This window comes from Osmerus mordax, chromosome 18, assembly GCF_038355195.1.
Source record: "Osmerus mordax isolate fOsmMor3 chromosome 18, fOsmMor3.pri, whole genome shotgun sequence".
Taxonomy (NCBI): Eukaryota; Metazoa; Chordata; class Actinopteri; order Osmeriformes; family Osmeridae; genus Osmerus; species Osmerus mordax.
In genome coordinates, this window is record NC_090067.1 from 4,407,756 (window position 1) to 4,427,466 (window position 19,711).

At 45.5% G+C, this 19,711-nt stretch overlaps 1 protein-coding gene across 2 annotated transcripts; it reads right to left on the bottom strand.

The window, feature by feature from the left end:
• Positions 1 to 58: 58 nt before the first annotated feature.
• Positions 59 to 7,137, bottom strand: dtnbp1b (dystrobrevin binding protein 1b). Of its 2 annotated transcripts, none has more exons than XM_067256093.1 (4): positions 6,971 to 7,137; positions 3,889 to 4,056; positions 1,143 to 1,277; positions 59 to 993 (listed from the first exon to the last, which is right to left on the bottom strand). In XM_067256093.1, exons 1-4 carry the CDS (start codon positions 7,014 to 7,016, stop codon positions 692 to 694), a joined length of 651 nt encoding a protein of 216 aa, XP_067112194.1. In that variant the 5' UTR covers positions 7,017 to 7,137; the 3' UTR covers positions 59 to 691. The 2 variants fall into 2 exon arrangements, with proteins under 2 accessions (XP_067112194.1, XP_067112193.1); XM_067256092.1 differs by having other exon boundaries at positions 1,143 to 1,286.
• Positions 7,138 to 19,711: the final 12,574 nt, after the last annotated feature.

A 19,711-nucleotide genomic window follows, 5' to 3' on the forward strand; every position in this document is an offset into this window, starting at 1 on the left:
ATGTATTCTGATGTATAGCACTCAGCGCCCTGGTTGAGAGATTGACTTTGTGGGGGGAGACACATTTATTACCAACAAGTCAAGACATTTTAGGCTCTAGTCGCAGGGAGGGGATGGCATTGTAAACACACAATCATTTCAACATTATCGATTTCTTTACAAGAGGATTGAACCACGGTAAACACATGTACGATGTAGCTCCCCGCACACGTCCTCCTGTGCGTAACACTTGGTCCTCGTGGAGCTTTGGTCCTCTCAGAACGCCTCAAAGGGAAAGGTCCAGGCTCCTTATGGCTTTCTTTAAAGATCAGATAAGAAACTGACCTCCAGACAACCTTGGTGCTTCTGCACTAGGTTCCTCTGCAGTTTGTGGGAATGCGTTGGTCCCAGATCAGCTTAAACCAACTTTGGCTGTTATTGTCATATACCTGTCTGTTAGATAGAGACATTGACACGAGTGCTGAATGTAATTTAAAACACGAGGGAAAAGGGGTCTTTATGGCAGAGTTAAAGATACACGCACGCGTACTTTAGGATACTGTATAAACATTTGGGTTCAAACACTTTTCTCTTTCTGACCATTCTCCTTTGCTTTCCGTCATTACTTCACTTATGTGCAAAAAAACACGTTGTTTGGTCCTTTGAATATGAGTGGAATCTGTGAGTTTGAGTGAAATCATATCCATCCATCTTACAAGCTACTGCCCCCGCGGTCTTTCCTCGTTTCATTTCCCTGCGCCGCCGTCGGTGAGTGCGCCGCTTCGGCCAACGCCGTATCGAGGTGAACTTCTTCCTCGTCCAGCGTCACCACCACCGTGCAGCGGCCGGCCTCTCCGTTCTCCTCTTCCTCGTCGTCTTCGTCTTCGCCAGCCTCGGTGTCCTGGCTGGCCGAGTCGGTGCAGGTGGAGGAGAGAGAGGAGAGCTTGTGCCTCAGGTCTGCCTGGGTGGGGACCTTCAGGCTGATCTCGGAGGTGAACGACTCCACGTCCGGACCTGCAGGGGGCGCCAAAGGTTAGAGCTCTGATCAAGTGAACCGTGAGGGACCTACAGACACCACGTTGTGGTATAGTCAGAAATAGTGCAAGTAATCGGTGTTTAGCGTGTGTGTGTTTTGCATCTCTGTCCCTCCCTCCCCCTCCTACCCAGCCCGGGTGAGGCTGCGCTGTTGTCCTCTCCCCCAGAGTGCAGGAAGACGTCCAGAGCTTCATGGTCTGACATGTCCATCAGGTCCATCTGCTCGAGCATGTCCACGTTCACCTCCATGGAAGACATGCTGCCTATTGGTTCTAAGCAGGACACACAAGAAGCAGCCATTAACACACACATACCCAGGACTACATTTCCTATGATGCAACAGCAAGGGGCTGAGTCCAGGAAGGAGCCAATAGGAATGTGTTTCCCCCAAGCTCTCAAACATATCAACTGGACAAAGAGAAAGATAAATAAAAAGCTGCAGTAACATGTCTTTATCAAACACTGCATTCAAAAATGATTATTTAAAACTTGTTTTCACTACATTTAGATCTATCTGCATTTTTTTTACATTTGATAACTAGGTTTAGAAATCAGGGTTGTACGAACAAAGACTCAATGCAGATTTTTAAGTGTGAATTTGGAAGTCTGGTGAGAAACTGCAAATCCTCCTCACAGGGTATACAGATCAGACAACAGAGTTAAGCCAATCTGCACGTTTAAATTGTGCTTTCAAAGCTCTTCAATCAGATGAAAAGTTACTTTGAAAATAGTTGAAAGTATAATATATATACTCAATTCCTTGGGTTTGTGAGACTAGCTAGCCTAGTCCAGTGCACGGTAAAAAGCAAACAAAAAGGAGGCATGATCCTGGATTCACCACCTTGCTTCTCAACCACAAAGCCAGTTCTTCTGTCCGGTCAACACCCATGACTGGCTCTGGGCATGCGTCATATGAATAGCCAGTGAGTGCACTGTGAACGATGTGACCAGCACATGAGGTGGAGGACGAGCGGCCGGGGGAGGTGAGACGAGACAGGGTGCCGTACCGTACCTCGAGGGGTTAGAGGAGAGCAGGGCGGCGAGGAGGGAACAAGAGTAGAGAGAGAGAGGGAACGGTTATTTCTCCACAGAGACAGTGGCCTACGTTTATTGCTCAAACACACACACACACACACACACAAACAGATACTATATGCTCATGCACACACACACACATACAACCATGCAAATATCTATGATCAGTACAGGCCATTCACCATGCGTACGTGTGTCGAAGCATGCATACAACACATACACACACTCATTCACTCTCGGTGACCTTCATGTGGCATGTTCAATTTCAGGTCCTTTTCTACGATCTATGTTTGTGGCACCCAGAGCTTAGACACACACATATACACATTCGCAAACAAATACCTTTCAATATGAAATGAGTGGCATTTGTCATATCAAATGACCCCTATCTAGGCTATCAGAATACTGCACTACTACAAAATAATATGTGTCTACTTCCATAAAGCAGAATAAATGGTTCTGTTATCCGCAAAAGAAAATAACCTATTTTGTAAGATGGAAGATGTATACTTTTGAGACAAGCTGGTAATATGTAAGTAACAGGCCTTCCAATGTGTTCATTCAAGCTAGTTATTTTCACATGAAATGAAACAGCCTTCCTTTCACCCCGAGATGACCCCTTCAGAAAGAAACGTCCTCTCGCTCCGCCAGTATCTTTCATTGCATGTTTAGTGAAAATGAGAAGGTCTGTGTTGGAGACATGTATCAGAAGATGAGTTTTCTAGTCGGGTTGCTGTCTAGTGACCCTCTTTCCATTGGTTGATGTGGTTAGCCGAGCTCTCTCTCTCTATCTAGTATGTCTCTTTCTATATTTCTCCGCCTCTGTCAATTCTCTTCAGACTCTCATACCATTCTGTTTTTTTTTCTCTCACCCTCCTTTGAATCTCTCTCCCCCCACCCTCGACTTTTACTCTCTCTCTCTTCTGTCGCTCTCTTCCTCTCTCCCACGTTGTGAACGGTGCCGTCGCTTCTTCTTCTTCTGCTGCCTCTCGCTCCCCTGTCTCCTTCTGTCTGTCTGTGTTTGACTGTCTGCATATCTCCCTCTTTCACTCCCCGCGCAACCCTCCTCTCTACTTTTCATTCTAATAAGCTATTTCCAGGGGATTTGTGGGGCAGAAAAGGGTGGAGGCTGGGGAGTGGGGGGGGGGGATCATATTAAGAAGAGCTTGGCAAAACAGTCCCATACAGTCCCTCCTCCCTCTCTCTCTCTCTCTCTCTCTCTCTCTCTCTCTCTCTCTCTCTCTCTCTCTCTCTGTCTCTCTCTCTCTCTCTGTCTCTCTCTCTCTGTCTCTCTCTCTCTCACACACACACACACAGCCTGGGCCTTATCCACTTTCTCATTTGACTAAGTCCACTGGGTGCCCTTGGCTTTTGGCAGTAATGCAATGAGGTAAACCACTGTGTGAAATTCTATTATTGGACTGAATAGAAAACCAGCATGTGGAGAATGACATTTCTCTGCTAAATGACATCATTTGTATTTCTCTCAGTGTGAGTGGCTTTCAGTGCAAGTGAACTTGCATCACACAATACCATTACTCAGAAGCGGCATTCACAGCGGTTTTTCAATACATGTAAGTACTCCATTTTGAGTCACGTCGTGCAGTTCCAACTGAATGGACCAAATTGACACCAAAAAATGTACATCCCGATCACAGGTGCCATCAGTCTGGCAGAGGTGAAATCAAATGTATTTGTCAAACTGTTTTTTTTATTAAAGACTACTACTTCACTGACAGTCAGTATGGGACCAAGTCAGGAGCAGAGCTGGACCTCTCCTCTCTCTCTCTCTCTCTCTCTCTCTCTCTCTCTCTCTCTCTCTCTCTCTCTCTCTCTCACCTCTCCTCTCAGCTATCTGCAGGTAGCCGGTAGACAGGTACTGCTCCATGTCCTGCTGGAACGCCTCCTCAAAGAACTTCTGTCTCTCCTTCAGCTTCACCTGGGCGGGCGGGGCCTGCCCAGACTCCGCCCCCGGAAGCCTCTGGGCATGCTCGGGGTCCAGCTCCACTGTGGGATGGAGGGGAGAGAGAGGCAGGAGAAGGTGAAGGATGGAGGAGTGGAGTGGAAAGGAGGTCAGAAGTTTGGTACGGTAAGTATTTCTAATACGTGAATCATTTGGCAGCTGTGCGTGTTGGCATGGTTAGCATGGTCTTGGTTAGAGATCACAAGAAATCAAATAAAGGACCAAGAGATTAAGCCTCTGGTGAAGCCAAATGGCCTTTCAAGCGGTCATCTGCGACATCAGAAAGAACATTCTTTGACCCTCCTTCGCAGAATCCAGAAGAGAAGATTCTCCCTAGAAGATGACTTCTTGGCTACTCCTCATGACCACGTTTGAGTTGAGGCAAACAGACACGGGCCAATTCCTCACTGAACCAGATCCAAGACCACGCACTCCCCGTTCTCATTAAATATACTTTTGAGGCCGGTACAATGCACCCAGGAGAATACGCTTTGTAAAGTCTCACAGAAACCCTATACACTCTAGTTACATTGGAAAACGCTCTAGTTGGCCTAGCTGTTGTACCAGGAACTGAAATTCTTAGGTCAATGGATGAGGCGGGTAGGCATTCTGATTGGTCTGGACAGGACAGTTGGCACTGTCTGGACAAATCAAACGTTGACTTCCTGTTCTGTCTGCTCCTCCCACTCCACACTGGGTCTGAGAGGGACAGACATATTCAGGACGGAGAGACTGGTTCAGCAGCCTCTGGGCAAGAGCTGTGTTTAAGAGAGAAAGTACAAGTAAGAGTACATGTGCATGGGTTATGTGTGTGTGTGCGTGTGTGTGTTGTCACTGATGTGGCCAAAACACTCAGACTTGACCTGTCCCGACTTCTCCTCTCTCTGTATCAGAAAGGATCATCGTATGAGAGCTCCAATGAGTGGGGCTTCCGCCGTAATGATGTCATGACGAGAGAGAGAATCAATACTAGCCACTTAGATCTGAGTTACAAAATATGCACAGGAGCCACAAACTAGGGCAGTTTGGTGTTTTGTTCCACAGATGCAAGTGCAGACAGACAAACACACATGTAAACGCTCTCTGTCTTTATAAATGTCACATACAAACACACGCGTGCGCACGCTGACACACACACACACACACACACACACACACACACACACACACACACACACACACACACACACACACACACACAGGGGAGAGAGAGATAACACTGGACCCTCCCTCGAGCTCAATGTCCCATTATCACTAAACATCCTGTGAGGCCCTCTCTTTCCTCCTTTAAGTCTCTCTATGTCTCTACCCCTAGGTTCACTCTTTCTGTCCACATCTCCCTGTCTCTCCCTGCTTCTCTTTCTGGACTCTTGCTAGCATGAGGGGTTGGCAGAGACGGCTCTATTAGATTAAGGCTTTGAGACACACAATGTTTTCTTGTGTGTGTGTGAGTCTGTGTGTGTGTGTTTGAGACAGAGAGAGAAAGGGGGAGATGTGTCTGCTGCTTGTTTGCATGACGTGCGTGCGTGTGGCCGTGGTCTTTGTGTGTGTGTGTGTGTGAGAATGGTTCTTCTTTAAGAATTCATTAAAGGTTGCCTTTCTCCTGAGGGAATCCAGTCCAGTTTTCCACCGCAAAGCTTCACTCTCTCTAGTCCTCTTTATGATTTTACCACCACATGCTCCTCTATCAACTTACAGAAGCACACATTATTCTCTCATGTGCACAGCCCTCCTCATGGGGATTTATATATGTAGAAACACACATCAGGTCATGCTACAGTAGCCTGCTTCTAGACACATGCTATTTAGTTGTTATTCTTATCCAAAAATAAACAACAATAGCATTTGGCTCAGTAATATTACCTGAAGAGAAGCTACATACTTACAAGAGTCTTACAGTTTTTCACAATTGTTAACACACAAAAAGCAAAAATGTGCATATTCGTGTGCTGTTTTATGTTTGACTATGAAAAAAGTACGCCTACACTGAGACATTTTACAAAAGGAGAAATGGCTCATTCTCCAGAGTCATTGTCATTCATATGGTGTGTTCCATTTCCAGAATTGTGTTTTAAATTTTGCACTTCAGTGTGCTGTAAATGCTTAGTTGTGTGTACTGTAAGGATTGGTATGTGTGTGTCATTTGAAAATATGGCTGTGTGTACCAAATGAAAACACGAGTTCCATTTTGTGAACAGTTAAGAGATTTGATGGCAAAGAGTCATCTTGCAAAGGGAGTGTCAGGTTTAGCATTTTGTGTGTGAGGTTTTCAGTTTTGTGTATGCAGTTTTGAAAAAGCCGTTATTGTTTTGAGAAACGTGTGTTAACAATTGTGAAAAACTGTAACTAATTACTCTGAAATAGTATTTTTGGTATGTTTTTATCTACACGTATAGCTGTCATAAAGTGATACCTGACCGTTTATGTAATAGTCTCATTTTCACATAAAAAGTATTTATGTTCATATTCATTTCGATGGATAGATTTTCGGGTCTTCTCAGTACTGATGTCTACCGTGCGATTACCATCATCTACTCCTCTTCTTCTCAAAGAATCATCTCTCCCGTCTTACAAACCGCTCCTAACATGCCACCCCGCACTGTTTTTAAGCAGTAACCACACTTAAGCCCACAAGATTACGTTCCTGGGTAACTTGGAAACATGATTCATGAAGCCTGGGAGATTCTGCTGTGCTAGCCTTGCTCCTTACCCTGCACGTAACGACTTATCACACACTCTCCAGTATGAAATGAATCATACAGCACCGTATGTTGAATGATAATTAGATGAGCTTAGTCACCATGGGGACTGCCATATCCTATTAGTTCTGATGATAATAATAATAATAAGCTTAAGTGAAAAACACGAACTTTCAAATGTATCCAACTTAGTCTCTGGGTCTAAAAATGTCTAGAGAGGTTGCAAGAAAATGTTGAGATTAAAGGGAAAAGTTTATACCTGAACAAGAGCTTTGGCAACTCTTGACTCCATTTCCCAAGATCATTTTTTGCAATATTGCCTACAATAACATACACTGTGCTGTATCAATAACTTAGTTATATTTACACTGAATTTACTAACTGATTCTAGTATCTGCTTTGTGCAGTCATATTGCTGGTAACTGAGTTATTAACTATAGACAGGAAGACAGTGAGCATCTGGCAGGAAGTTGTAGTTGGTTGTGGTGTGTGTATTGGGTGTGTGTGTGTTTGCATTTGTTTGAATAAGGGATAAAATACACAGAGATCAGGGTCTTACATCTTCCACGAATTGGCAAATCTGCTACCTTCCTGTGTGTGTTTGTGGGTGTGTCCAGGATGCGTGTTTGCATGCGTGCACAATCTTAATATATGTGCACCAAACCTTTCACTTTCAATGTGGCCATCGTTCAGTAATAATTTGAGAAAGCAGTGCCCTATAAAAAAGGAACAATTTAATAACTGTTCATGATGATGAGCAAGTCTGATAAATACGTCACGTCATCTAGAGTCAGTGTTGGTTTTCACAAAATAAACAATGCAAAACACGTATGTTGAGAAATATAAGTGACTAATATTTGATTAGATTCATATTAAATGAATGTTGTATTATTAATTCAGCATTACACTTCTTGAGAAAGTCTTAATGAGTCTTCGTAGCTCTTAGGTAAAAATTCAAAGTGAACAGTCTAGTCTTTTATGTGTTCATTATTCATGGTTTAAAGGCACATTTTTTTCAAAGACTAAGATAGACCTGCCCAAGTATCTACAAACATACTTGACAGTTGTGGCAGTGCATTTAAGCAATGCTCACTCAAGTGTGGTATTTTTAGATTCCAGCCATCTTTCTCTCAAGTGCTCGGTTTTCAGGCAAGGCAGCTGGGAAACATAAATAACACACACACACACACACACAGACACACACAGACACACACAGACACACACACGCATCCTCACCATCTACACACACCCTGATAAGGGCATAGGAAAGTATGTGCGCAACCACCTACCCATACCGCATCTCATGCACTCCACACAAACTTACACAAACAACAGGAAGTGCATACCAATAGAAACAAAGAGACAGGAGGCAGCGATGTGTCGCTCTCTGGTTGAGATACATTCAATTGTGTATTCAGAAGAGCTAGTTGGAGTCAGACAGAGAGCCTTAGGAGAATATCCGGTTACATTCCACTGAGTTTAATTGACTTGTGATGATGAAATGGCTCTTTTGGCTGCTGTCGGTCTGCCTGTTTGTCTGCCTGTATGTCTGTCTGTCTGTCCCTTTCTCTATCAAGCTCTCACTCTTGTGTGTTTGGGTGTGAGAGAGAGAGACATTCTGTCTGACAGCACTACAATTATCTGTTAAAAAGGGTAGACACAATATGCACGTTCATGTATGTTGTGGATGTGTGCTATGTATGTGCACACACACACACACACGCACACACACGCACACGCACACGCACACACACGCACACGCCCACACACACACACTACAGGGCAGACACACGCCACTGCTCGGGTGACATCAGCGTTGGTTCTGAGGTTGACATGAGACAGACAGGATGTTCTGTGGCCTGACTGGTTCTGTAGTCAGAGCAGGTGGAGGCTGGGTGAGATTGACAGAACTAAGTGGAATTGGACTGAGATAGAGAGGGAGAATTAGTAGGGCTGTTGGCTGGACTCATCTGGCAGCCAGTCATAATGAGGATTAATTGAATTAACTTCTGAGACAGCCACAGATAGAATGCACTGACTAACGATTAGAAGGTGAACCAGAGGGCCCTGTGTGTGTCAGTCGACAAAGTTAATCCATCTTTGTTTAGTGGTCTAATTTGAAACTAGTATTCAGGAGATGTGATATATATATATATATATATACACTGTTGAATAGCTAATAATTACACTTTCATTCCAGCACTCTCATCTCTATACACACACACACAATGATATAGAAAAATCTAAATGTTTTGATAGGAAATAGCTTGTTGGATCAGAGTTGGTTGACAATAATTAAAGTCATGTGAAATGTATTAATAGTTAATCGAGTATGTATTAGACGTCTTCAAATGGGCTCTCAACACGTCTTTCATCCTAGCGTCAAGGCTCATTCCCAGCGCTAACTCCCTCGCGGTTTGGAATCAATGCAGCACTTAGCCGTAGCAGCTAACACTGTTGTAATCAGCTATCTTTAGTCTGGAGGCAAGGAATTTCACTCTTGTATCGATTCTATTGGAAGCCTCGTGAGGGATACTGATGGAATTGTCTGGAATGTCTGAGCAGTTATTCACCCTTTCTGTTGGAAAGTCAATGGCATGCCACCATGAGTCAGAGCAGGGACAACAAAGTAGGAGTAAAACATTGCATCTTGGTGATAAAAATCCCCTTTGTGTTTGTTTGTGGTACATTATTTGAGTATCTTTGAGGATTTGGTCAACAGTTGAACCTATTTTAATGACTTAATTCAAAACTTTGTATGTGTTTATGAAGTTATTGACCACTATTGTTATTAAGTAATGATGTGTATCACAGTAGTATTGAAATGAAACACAATACATGACACATGCAATGAGGCCAATTTATACAAAGCTTGGCTGTGTGGTCTTTTGCAGAAACAATAACTTTGTGCATGAACAACGGCTGAATGTCCACAGCTAATGGCTGCCGAAAATGCTGCAATACAAAGGAGTGAAGAGGAGTGTGGGGTTGAGGGGTCGACCTTATCTTGCTGGATCCAGATCCCGCCACCTAGCGTCGTGTCACGACAAGGTTCTTTACACATCAATACCACACACTTCAGCGCTTGGTTTCTGTGAATCGGGTTTGATCTCTCTCTCTCTCTCTCTCTCTCTCTCTCTCTCTCTCTCTCGTTCCCTCTCTTGCGCGTGTGTGCTTGCGTGTCCGTGCGTGCTTGCGTATGCAGGTCTTATTTGATCTCTTGCTCTTTCCCCTCGCCTCTCTCCCCACTCTTTCACGACACCCCTCTCTATCTCTCTCGCTCGCTCTGCCTCCTGGGAGGCACGGCAGCAGCCATTAGAAGTCAGAGGGGCATCGTTCAAACACAGACACGTCGAGGCAGGGGACCCTATAGAGCTAAATCCACTTCTCCGAGAAACAAACGCCACGGTGGATATTTGACACGCACACACACACACACCTCTCCATGTGTGGTTTCCTCAATTCCTCTCCCCGCTCCGCCATCCCTTCCTCCTTCCTGTCCGCTCGCACCTTTTCTATCCCCCCCCTCCCTTTTTCTCTCTCTTTCTCATCCCTCAACCCACCATCTTCTTCCCTGCATGCCTCCACACACACACACACACACACACAGACAGCGGGCGTAGGAGTGTGAACCTGCAGGCTGACTGAGTCACTAGGCCACTGTCAGGTCGGCTCAGTGTCTCAGTGAGATATCACTGGGGAATATGAACCACCCTGCGCCCTCCAATATTTACTTCGGAGCTATTATAATGCTTCTTTCAGAGTCTTAAATTGAAAGGGATGTTTGATTTGTTAGGGACCAGTAGTATGGTGACTGGCTGCCCATTGAGTCTCTTGGATTGAGAGTTGTCCTCTCAAGTAAGACAAAAGAAGCAATCCACAGCCGCAAACCCTCTCGAAGCGTTTGTTAATGTCTAAGTGTGATCCTAATCCAGATTCAGTTATTTTTAACATCACATAAACCTTAATCAGACTTTACTGAAAGTTTTCTTTTAAGTGTGGTGGTGCGGTGCCCGGCTCCAAATGACATGAACAAGTGCTATTTCCAGGACAGTTTGCTCAAGCTTAATTTGAGGTAATCCTCAAGTAATTACCACCTTAATCACTGGCAATTTAGATGAAACACAACGTTAATGGTAGAGTAGTGAAATGTACTTCTATTATTACTCACCAATGTACCTTGAATCTATCTTTATTCATCAAAAGAACACACTGAGTCACTGACCAACTTCTGCAGTTGGTCAGTAACTTATAAATGCATTACAATTACAATTAGCACAATGTACAGTACTCATAGACTCAGAAGAAGTCTAATATTGGCTCACCAAGTATGTTCAAAACATAGGACTGTCAAAGTAAGAGTAAAAAAAATTAAAACAATTTAGTGGCCCAAACATATTGAGAACAATTTCAAAATTGACTCTTGACTTAGCTTTGCAACCAAGATATTCAAAACTACAATGACAAGTTGCAAAATATTTACATATAATATTGGTAATGCAATCCATGCAATCCATAACTTAGACTTCCTTCTTAGATTCTCTACCGACTGCCCAGTAGACCAACCCCTGCTTCTTCAACAGCCGTCCTCTTTTTGTCCATAACTGTGTCGATGCACGATGAACGATGTTAGCCTGTCACTCGATCACTGCTCAAATTCCACCCTGCGGGCCACCCCATGCTTGTTCCACATGAGGCACATCTGAATTGTCAGCTCGAAGCACAGCCAATAGGATCAGTCAAGATATAAGGGGATTAACTCGCCGCACCTGTGAGGTTGCTGTCTGCCATCATCACTGACTGATGATGCTGTGAACTGGAAACAAGAAAATATTTCTTGATATCAGGTTTTATTAGGCACTATTTGTTTGGTTGGTTCTTTAGAATTTCAAGTAGATGTGTCCCTACATTGTGCCAATGTATTTAAGTTTGTCAAATGGAAATTTGTTACAATTGCTTTCATCGTCTGATTTATAGCTTTTACCAAAACTACCAACACTGTGATACAAGCAAATAGAAAATGAATAAGTTAGTGTAAATAAGTCTAAGCTTGTACACACACATGCACACACACATGCACACACACATGCACGTGCAGCAAACAGCCTTTGCAGCCTCGCTGATCTGTAGAGAACTAGAGACCATGATCCAAACTGGAATCAACCTGTAACCAACTGTAATGTTGTACATTAGTCACACATGAGTACACAGTGATTTTAGCTCCCCTGCAGTATAAAAAGATTCATTTGATTATGCTAAAATGGACAGTTCTTTTCCACCTCAAACTCAGACAAATCAGCAATGAGATTTTCTGAAATTGACTGTAAAATGTGCATCTAATATGACCGTCATCAACAAAAAGTGAACTTCATGAAAACATCATGTAACCACATAGCAGTATCTACAGTACGATAACAACATTGAGGTCACATAGAAACTCCTACATGTTACAGTATCTTGTTTTGGTAATGAAATCTTTAATTTACCATACCATAGGTAGTGCCATGTTGTTACATGTAGTTAATATGATATGAAAGTCAAGTATTGCCAAGAACTCCAAGCCCATCATGCCCGAGGAAGAGGGGTTCAAATGGTTGAATGACCATTCATATTACTGCAGGGCCTTGGTCTTTTATGTATAGCAGAGCAACACATGAGGACACAGGCACACACACACACACACACACACACAGGCACACACACACACACACAAAGGCACACAAACACACACAAACACACACACACACACACACACACACACACGCACACGCACTCGGGCAGGAGTCATCTGGTTATGAAGGTCACGAAAATATGCAGAACACACACACAACTACATTCACCATACATACCTTTTATGTATGTAAGCAAACAGAGCATGAAATCGGAATGATGCGAGGTTAAAGCAGCAAGAATGTGATCGCTGAATTGAAATTTCACATTTCATGGACACATAACATTCTAACGCTAACAATGACTTATTGAGGATAGCTGTGGATGTCAGTAGATGACTTAAAGAGCTCTTGGGAAATTAGTGAGCTAACTGGACATTTTAATTTCCTTCCAAAAACCATGTGGCCGTGTTCAGCTTTAGGACAGGTGTGTGTGTGGAGTTTGGACCCCACACAGCCACATCCATCTTTCTTGCATGGAACATTAGCATATAAATCATTCAACCATATTTTGGGATCGATATGAAACTTCAGCCTTGCAGAATGTCATCAGAGAGAGAGAGAGAGAGAGAGAGAGAGAGAGAGAGAGAGAGAGAGAGAGAGAGAGAACGAGGGAGAGAGAGAGAACGAGAGAGAGAGAACGGGAGAGAAAGAGAGAGAGACGTAGAATGAGAGAGATAGAACGAGAGAGATAGAACGAGAGAGAGAGAGAGCGTCAGTACTGATCTGACAGGATATGCCATCAATCAAAGTATGGACGGGTGGTGGTAGGGGGGACTAATCACAAGCACGTCGAACCATCTGTACATTGCTGACAGGTTATGAAAACGATTCAACCAATGAGCTACCTGAAATACGTAGCTTATATAAGTTTGAATGCAGTTCCAATTAGTAGAAATGTGAGTTTTAGAGTATGAGCATTTAGGGGTGGTGAACATTCAGCACTGTAACCTAAGCAGAAATGGGCTATCATGAATGGATAAAAAAAAGAATCCCAATGCTAAAGGTATCTTATTTTTTCCACTTATGTAACTGAGAATTTATTGATCTTAAAATGTGCATTCATACATAGATTTTTATGTTACTTATGATATGAAATTCAACATAGTCTGAGTAGTTTCTAGCTTCTGAATACACTGCCATCAAGCACCTGATAGTGGAGGAAAAATATGGTTGAGCTCAAAACACTGTATATTTTCTCTTTCTCTCCTTTTTGTCACTCTCTCCCTTGCACACACACACACACACACACACACTCACTCACTCACTCACTCACTCACTCACACTCTCACACACACTCTCACACAGTCCAGCACTGCATTCTCCAGATAAAGAATTAGCTAGCCCAGGGGAGACTATAAAAAATGCTTACATCACCCAAAATCTTCATTTGAATTAAGTCTGTCTTAATAGAGATGGAACGAGGAAGAAGGTAAGTGAAAAAATGAGCACAATGTGAGAAAAGAAAAAGGATTAGCTGCATTCGGAGACAGGTTAATTACAAGCTTGGGGGGAGTTTTTTTTCCAGCCAATTAGAATACAAGTTGAAAATTTATAGCGGACTGTACATAGTCACAAACACACGTCATACAAAAACTCATACATGTACGGTACAAACATATTCCACTTGCATCTGCAGTCACACACACACACACACACACACACACACACACACACACACAAACACACACACACACACACACACAGGCACACTGGCGGAAACAGAACAAAAGCTCCTTTCGGGAACCAAGGTTCTAACCAGAACTCATATTACATTTGTTTATAAGTTTCAAACAATCTGAATATTTTAGATTTTGGGGGGTATTCAGACTTCCTTTCATGTATAATGCAGGAATCTTTCTTTCTCTCCCGTAACTTTGATATGACAGTAACAAGCCCCACATAGGCCTGGAAAAAAACTACAAAACTAACACATTTCTGGTTTTCTGTAGCAGTTACATGATCATAAATGTACTTATTACATTTCCACTTTAATCTATTTCACCAGGAACATGAAGCATGCTCCACAGAACAAGTTTAGGAAATCAACCTCAGATAGTGACATTTTACATTTATGGTCATAATTATTTAGCAGATGCTTCATCCAAGGCAATATAGTAAGCATAGCAGATAACCAAGGACTAGAAGTGCACCTAACCAAACCATCCTATCCTCTCAAACAAAGTTGTTTCTGTCATAGAAAGCCAGGTCACAACAACAATCTTTCAAGACCTATCATTTGACCTACAACCTGAATATAGAGGTCCAGAAAATGGAGGCCCTATCAACTCATTAGTGTGGCACTGGCACCACTACCAATGAAGATTCCTCAGCCTATAAATATTCTATCATGCGCTGCATGTGGTCTTTCCCATGTTCCTGTACTTAACTGCCTTCGGTGCAGTAAAAAGATCACAAATGATGTTCTGTTTGATAAATCTTTCATACCAAGCCCATGGAGAGGCTTGTGCCCGTACCAGGAAACAACCGTGTTTCAGACAATAATGAATGATACATTGGTTTAACTCAAACCTTCAGCCTCTGTAGAACGTCAGCAAAATCTTTATTGACCTGGCAGTATATTTTAAAGTTAAAACTTGCTATGCTGTTACAGTGCAGTATTTGCAAACCATTCAGAAGTAGTCCACCACCCAAACTGAGGAACATGTAAAAAACTGCACCAGCTTCCTAGTCTCGATTTGATTCTGTGTTGTGAGAACAAGGCTTTTACTATTTTACACCCCCCTACATACAGTGGTTCCCAAACTATTGTTGAATTTGATACATATTCCAGAAATACCTTTGCTGCTACAGAACCATTAAGGAGCATTTAACCTTGTCACAAACCTTGTGATCATATGTCATGAGTTAACCTGATCTGATCACATTTCCATACAATCTTTCCCTTCACCAGAAACAATTCACTTCAGGGGATGTTCTAGTGAGGTGTTGGGAGGAAATGTGTGAGAACAGTGAGTCATGTTTTCAAATGAAGCCGGCTAATGTCACAACGGGCCATGTTTGCTTTGGTCACAGCGGGCAAGTTAGCTAGCTATTGAGAAATCTGTTTTACACACCCCACTGAGATCTTTGTCACTGCATGAGCAAAATGCAGACGCGCACACACACACAAACAGATTCAGGCACAACTGCAAAGCACATACACAACCACACATATCACTGTCATCCAGCTACACACACAGCTTATATAAATCACAGAACGCTGACCCATGATCCTTACTGGGATCCTTCTGAGGACTTCTCTTGTCTGTGCCTGGGCTCTGATTGGCTCTTATATAAGACCGAGGACAGACAGTCCCTAGTGTCTGACGCATTTGAAGAACACAAGAAGAAAAGACAAACACATGGAGACTGTCTGTCTACAAATGAAATACCCACTCTGGCTGTTCTCATTATGGAGCATGACTGCTGGATATTACCATAGAGATTTTCTTGGATTTCTCTCTCTTCCTCGCTCTCTCTTTCTTTCTTTCTCTCTCATTCTCTCTTTCTCCCCCCTTGCATCCTTCTCTCATCAGGATGTCTCAAATTGTATGAGGATGATCCTCGAGGGATGAGAGGAAAGAATTGAGGAAAAAAAAAAGGATGCTTCTTCCAATCTCTCCTTTCCCCTCCTTTCATCATCCTTCCTTGCCATCCTCTCTCTCTCCCCTCTCACCGTTCTCCTCCACCTTTCCCCTAAATCACCCCGTCCCTTCCTCCATGCCTGCTCCGCCAGCCTCCATCCCAGAGAGTTGTGTAATTGCCCGGCTGTGTGTAAACTTATTATCCCCTGTCTGTGCGTGCCAGGGGAGCCCATTCAACCCCCCGTCTGGATGGGTGTACTGGCGGTGAAGAAGGGAAACAAAGGAGGAGAGAGGGAAAAAAGCACAGGCCCCCTACGACAGCTTGTCATCTTTGCTTTCCCGGAGGGTGCATTCAAACGGCTGTTCAGACCGACCGAGTTCCCTTTTTCACTTGACTTTCCATGCTCGTTTCAGGCTGATGTCATCTAGCAAATGGCGGTGAAAAGCTGCCATGGAAATAAGATTTTTGAAGGGATGTCCAGATTCTCAGTCGAGCTCCTTGTCGCTTGTTTGGCGAGCACCTCCCACGCAGTCCTTCTTATCGAAAGGTGTGGATTATGCTCAGTGTCACGCATGACCAAGACTGACACTGCACACTCCAAACTAGATTCAAAGCAGAGAATACAGACAGAAGCTAGGTTTTCGATTTGGACCAGGCCCCACTCCTCTGCTCGGAGCAACAAGATACAATGTTGGACTGAGCTCTCCCACACTGAGGATAGAGGATCTCATTTTTGGACAAGGCACATATGCTGATGACATAGACTGGTGATATCGGATATTTTGACCGAGAACAGGCTCTTGTCTTCTGCCCCTAACAGGAGCTACAGGATCCATTTTGACTAGGTTCAGTCTTCCCCTCCTGGCATACTGAGTGAAGAATCTCCAGGCTGTGTTTGGACCAGGCCCCGCCCCCAAGCTCGCTCACACAGCAGTGGAGTGAACTATGAAGAGAACACAACATTTTGTCTCTGCTGTGTTTTGGTTTGCGACACCGCTTGCCTGGAGCGCACTGGGTCCCTGTAAACCCTGCCCTCTCCCCAACGCCTCGCCAGCCAACAATACTCACACCCGTCATTAACACCGAAAGATTGTCTGTCTGTCTGCCTGTCTGTCTGCCTGCCTGTCTGTCTGTCTGCCAACCCCTCTGTCTTTCTGTCCATCTGTCGGTCTGTCTGTTTCTCAGCACCTCTGTGTCTCTCTCTTTCTCTGTCCGCTCTCTCTCCCTACCATCCCCTGTTGCACTCCATCACCTATCCCTCTCGTCCTCCTACTCCTCTCCTCCTCCTCTCCTCTCCTCTCCTCTCCTCTCCCCTCTCCCTCTCCTCGTCTTCTCCCCTCCCCCTCTCCCTCTCCTTCTCCCCTCCCCTCCCCTCCCCTCCCCTCCCCTCCCCTCCCCTCCCCTCCCCTCCCCTCCCCTCCCCTCCCCTCCCCTCCCCTCCCCTCCCCTCCCCTCCCCTCCCCTCCCCTCCCTCCCTCTCCCTCTCCCTCTCCTCTCCTCCTCCTCTCCTCCTCCTCCTCTCCTCCTCCTCTCCTATCCCTCTCCCTCCCCGCTCCCTCTCCCTGCTCCCTCTCCTCTTCCTCTCCCCACTCCCACTCCCTCTCCCCGCTCCCTCTCCTCCTCCTCCTCTCCCTCTCCCCGCTCCCTCTCCTCCTCCTCTCCTCTCCTCTCCCCGCTCCCTCTCCTCCTCCTCTCCTCTCCTGTCCCCGCTCCCTCTCCTCCTCCTCTCCTCTCCCCGCTCCCTCTCCTCCTCCTCTCCTCTCCCCGCTCCCTCTCCCCGCTCCCTCTCCTCCTCCTCTCCCCTCTCCTCTTCCCGCTCCCTCTCCTCCTCCTCCTCTCCCTCTCCCCGCTCCCTCTCCTCCTCCTCTCCTCTCCTCTCCCCGCTCCCTCTCCTCCTCCTCTCCTCTCCCCGCTCCCTCTCCCCGCTCCCTCTCCTCCTCCTCTCCCCTCTCCTCTTCCCGCTCCCTCTCCTCCTCCTCTCCTCTCCCCGCTCCCTCTCCTTCTCCGCTCTTCTCCCCGCTTGTGGTGGAATTTTAGGACTTATAGGAATATCGTTACAATGTATGTGTTTTATAAGCAGTGATCTATAAGTTTCTTTGTTATAGACAGTGAGTGTAGGATGCATGCTCTGTAGAATGGATGTAGCAGTTGGTCTTAAGGTATTTATGGTGTTGTTTTATGATGCCTGACTAAGAAGCCAGAGGCACGGAGGTTGAGGGGATTCTTGAGTTCCCGTGGCCTAAAGGGAGAAGTGTAGATGGATCAGTTGATCTAGCAGCTCTGACCTTTTGGCCAAGGAGATTGTGTCCTGTGTCCTGTTTGTGTTTCATTAAGGGTATCTTTACTATCCTCATTTAGAGAAGGAGCTGGGACATCAAAGAACTGTGGGACACTTGATGTAGAATCAAACTGTCACTGAGTACTGCTGGCCAATCACAGAGACTGCTATATTGATTGATTGAACATCTTGAAGATCCTATGTTCTAAGTTTATATAGGGCAGGGCTTTATGGTTGTTCTCCACCACTCTCTCGAACGACCTGTAGGTTACATCTGCATGTCTTTCGCTATGACGGGTCCAGAGTACAATGTTAATTCTTAATTTGTACAAACTTAATAAATTGTATTGAAACCGCCATCTTGACTATTCAGATCTACACAGTGCCACTTGAATTCTTCCATTACACGCTCCCTCTCGTCCTCCTCTCCTCTCCCCGCTCCCTCTCCCCCGCTCCTCTCCTCCTCTCCTCTCCTCTCCCGCTCCCTCTCCTCCTCCTCCTCCTCTCCCCTCCCTCCCCCGCTCCCTCTCCTCCTCCTCCTCTCCTCTCCCCGCTCCCTCTCCTCCTCTCCTCTCCCCGCTCCCTCTCCTCCTCCTCCTCCTCTCCTCTCCCCGCTCCCTCTCCTCCTCTCCTCTCCTCCTCCTCTCCTCTCCTCTCCCCGCTCCCTCTCCTCCTCCTCCTCTCCTCTCCCCGCTCCCCCTCCTCCTCCTCTCCTCTCCCCGCTCCCCCTCCTCCTCCTCTCCTCTCCCCGCTCCCTCTCCTCCTCCTCTCCTCTCCCCGCTCCCTCTCCTCCTCCTCTCCTCTCCCCGCTCCATCCCCCTCTCCCTCTGTAGCCGGTCTGCATGCCGATGCTGTGCACCGTTGACTACACAATGTGAGGCTAAGCAGGCCGACAACACACCCGCTCCTCCCCTGACACAGCACCTGTTCCTCCAGGTGGAGTGTGTGTGTGCATATGTCTGTGTGTGTGTGTGTGTGTCCCCGAGAGTGCGTGTTCATGCTGTGTTTGCATTTGTGTTCGTGTAGCTCATACCTGTGTGTGTGTGTGTGTGTGTTCATACAATCTAACCGTTGTCGTCCGGCTTGCAGCGTGAGCCACAAGGAAACAACAGCGACATGGAGCTCGCGGCCGTCTTTCAACTCAAGAACAAGGAGGTCTTGAAGAGGCAATCAAAGCATCAACCAAACTAACTGACAGAACATGAGTCACTCTACTCCTGACCGCCCTTCCTCCACCACTCCCCCGCCCCCCCCCGCCCCCCCCCCCCCCTTCGCCTCCCCTCTCCCTCTCATCCACTCACAGTATTCACAACCAGGTAGGCAGGGCCTTCAATTGGCCAATTAGTGGGACGATTATGATTCTCCCACTGGAAAAACATTAACGCGAGTGCACGTACGCACACCCGCAGGCACATGCAAGGTAGGCAGGATGCATGGACTCAATGAAACGCTTGCCGCGACAGCA